This window comes from Callithrix jacchus, chromosome 22, assembly GCF_049354715.1.
Source record: "Callithrix jacchus isolate 240 chromosome 22, calJac240_pri, whole genome shotgun sequence".
In the NCBI taxonomy this organism is placed as follows: domain Eukaryota; kingdom Metazoa; phylum Chordata; class Mammalia; order Primates; family Cebidae; genus Callithrix; species Callithrix jacchus.
In genome coordinates this window covers 36,630,740-36,634,054 of record NC_133523.1, presented here as the reverse complement: position 1 = coordinate 36,634,054, position 3,315 = coordinate 36,630,740, and the positions used below count along the sequence as shown (strand labels likewise).

Below are 3,315 nucleotides of genomic sequence, written 5' to 3'. Positions count from 1 at the left end.
GGTGTCTGCCTCCTGACTCCTCCATTTCTCTGGTGTCCTGTTGTTCCTCCTCCCACTGACACCCTTCCCAGGCCCCCACCGTGACAGACCCTCTTCCCCAGCCTGTGCCTCAGCCTCACACTCTTCCCATTCTGGGTCACCCTCTCCCAGTTGGCTGCCCTGTGTCTCATCCCCCGGATTAAGCCTTCTGCGCCTGGTCCTCTTTCTCTGGTGACCCATACCGCCCGGCAAAACCACAGCGCATCTGGAGCACCCGCTTTGGTGGCGCTTGGCCGCCAGGAGGCAGCACCCTGTTTGTGGGGCGGAGCCGGGGTGCCCGCCCCTTTCCCCCCAGGGCTGAAGGGACCCCCCTCGGAGCCGGCCCACGCGAGATGAAGACGGTGGCCCAGCCCCCCCCATGCCTACCCCCTGGGAGCCGCCCCCGCTCCCGCCCCGTGAGCTTCCTGGGTGGGGCCGGGGCGGCTTCAAACCCCCCCCCCCCCCCCCCCCCCCCCGCCGACCCAGCGGGTCCCCGCCGCCACCGCCCTTCGCGCCCTGGGCCATCTCCCTCCCACCTCCCTCCACGGATCAGCCAGACAGCGAGGGCCCCGGCCGGGGGCAGGGGGGACGCCCCGTCCGGGGCACCCCCCGGCTCAGCCGCCCGCGGGGCCGGCCTCAGCCCGGAGCAGAGGAAAGAGTTGCCGAGGAGCAGCCCGAGGCCCCAGAGTCTGAGACCAGCCGCCGCCGCAGCCGCCCCCGCCACTGCGGGGAGGAGGGGGAGGAGGAGCGGGAGGAGGGACGAGCTGGTCGGGAGAAGAGGAAAAAAACTTTTGAGACTTTTCCGTTGCCGCTGGGAGCCGGAGGCACGGGGACCTCTTGGCGCGACGCTACCCCGTGAGGAGGCAGGACTTGGGGACCCCAGACCGCCTCCCCTCACCGCCGGGGACACTTGCTCCCTCCCTGCCCCCTACACGGCGTCCCTCAGGCGCCCCCATTCCGGACCAGCCCTCGGGAGTCGCCGACCCGGCCTCCAGCAAAGACTTTTCCCCAGACCTCGGGCGCACCCCCTGCACACCGCGTTCATCTCCGGCCTGTCTCCCGAGTCCCCGCGCATCCTAGACCCTTTCTCCTCCGGGAGTCGGATCTCTCCGACCTGCCACAGATCCCCTATTCAAGACCACCCACCTTCTGGTACCAGATCTCGCCCATCTAGCTTATTTACACAGGATACTGCGACACCCCGGTCAAAGCCTCCCCTCCACCACTGCGCTCTGAGGACCTCAACTTTCCCTTGAGACCCCCCAGCCCCTGCGGGGGCCCCACCGCATCAGCCCTGTTCGCGCTCTCGACAGTGCCGGGGGGCGCCGCCTCCCCCATGCCGCCCTCCGGGTTGCGGCTGCTGCCGCTGCTGCTGCCGCTGCTGTGGCTACTGGTGCTGACGCTTGGCCGGCCAGCCGCGGGACTATCCACCTGCAAGACCATCGATATGGAGCTGGTGAAGCGGAAGCGCATCGAGGCCATCCGTGGCCAGATCCTGTCCAAGCTGCGGCTCGCCAGCCCCCCGAATCAGGCAGAGGTGCCGCCGGGCCCGCTGCCCGAGGCCGTGCTCGCCCTGTACAACAGCACCCGCGACCGGGTGGCCGGGGAGAGCGCCGAGCCGGAGCCCGAGCCGGAGGCCGACTACTACGCCAAGGAGGTCACCCGCGTGTTCATGATGGAAACCCGCCACGGTGAGCTCGGAGGGGCAGGGGAGTCGAGAGGGGGGCCCCCAGGGGGCGCCGGAGTGCCGGGGCCACGGGGAGGAAGTGACTGGCAGAGGAAACTGCCTGGAGGAACAGGACCCCCGTGGCACCGGGAACGTGGGATGGTGGGAGGGGCGTGTCGAAAGAGAATGGCACTGAGCCCCCTACCCCCCAGGTACCTGGTCTTGGAGAGGAGGAGATAGTGAAGTGGACCGCTTCTGGAGGGCGACGGGAACATGCGGGGTCACGCGGGGCGGGGGGAGTCCCCTAGAGGGAGAGAACTAATAGGGAGAGGGTGGAAGAAGGCTCCTTCTTCCAGGATGTGTTGAATTAGGGGGTCCGTGGGGTGGGAGTTGCAGAGATGGGGGAGCCTGGTGTGGGAGAAGCGAAAACACCAGTATTTAGGAAAAGAGGCACTGGGGAAAGTTGACCCGGAGCGCGGGGGTCCTGAGGTGGAAAGATTCTAGAAGGACAGAAAAGCTAGATGAAGGCCACCCCAGGAGGTGCCAGGAAAGCCATAGTGGACCCCCTTCCGGAGGCTGCGAAGAACACGTGGGCTGCGGGGCTGCGGTAGAGTCGTAGAAAAAGAAAGAGGTTGGTGTGATAAATGTGGGGAGAAAGGAAGTCGAGGTTATTGGAAGGAAGAGGCTAGCGGGACCCGGGAGGGCGCCGGGGATGCAGAGGTGTCCTCGGTGTTTCCCACTGGGACTTGAGGGACAGAGTGGGAGCCCAGCGGAGGAATCAAGCTCTCAGGAGACCTAGAATTGTGGGTCATGGGAAGGGCTTTACCGAGAGGGGAGACAAGCGTGGGAAAGGTGGCGTGAGCGGAGCAGAGGAGAGAATACCCAGCGCCATCTACACTGCGAATAGCGAGCCCCCAATTCGCCGCAGGATGCGGGGGAATGGGCTGAGTAGAGCCCAGCCGCTGGGGAAGTGCTGGGTTGGGGGTGAGTCTACAATTCCGTGGTGAGAAAATCAAGCTGGGAGGGGTGAGAAAGCCCCACGTGGGAGCCACGCGCGGGGGGAGGAGCCTGCTCTTCCACCAAAGGGCAAGAGGACCCCGCTGTGCTAAACGCTGGCAGTCTGGAGCCCAGAGTCAGTTCCTCTCGGGGCTGGGGAAACCCCAGCGTCCGGCCGCCTCACCCTCTTCCCTTCCCTTTCCTTCCCATGCCCCCGGTGGGGGCGGGGATCGCTCGCCGAGCCCGGGGCGAGACGGGGCAGGTCTGGTCCCGGCTCTCCTGGCTGTGGCGCCTCCTGCTCTCTTCACCCCAGCTATGGGCGGGGCTCCCGCTGAGACGGCCCGTCAGCACCCACGCGAGGACCCAGGCATCCCGTGTGGTTCATAGCCTGGGGGAAGGTCCCTGAGGTTTCACTGACTCTTGGGTGGTGGGGGCTTGCGGGTCACCGGCCCATTCCTGCGCCAGTTTACTGCTCCAGCCCAGTGACGCCCACTCCGCACCCACGTCTTAGTCTCGCCTTCTCTTTGCTTCATCTTCTGTGTAGAGGTTCCTTTAACACTGATCCCTCCAATCCTGTTCTCCCCCACAAATGCCTGTGTGTCTCTTTTCCCCACGTGTCTCCCCATTTCGTCTCC

General features: G+C 66.1%; 1 protein-coding gene across 3 annotated transcripts in view; it reads left to right on the top strand.

Moving 5' to 3' along the window:
• Window positions 1–497: 497 nt before the first annotated feature.
• Window positions 498–3,315, top strand: part of TGFB1 (transforming growth factor beta 1) — a 40,845-nt gene continuing 38,027 nt past the window's right edge. For all 3 annotated transcript variants that reach the window (XM_054249552.2, XM_002762160.6, XM_008988065.4), the window contains exon 1: window positions 498–1,709. In XM_054249552.2, the coding sequence (XP_054105527.1) occupies window positions 1,355–1,709 (355 nt within the window). In that variant the 5' untranslated portion in view covers window positions 498–1,354. The remainder of the gene's footprint in view (window positions 1,710–3,315) is intronic.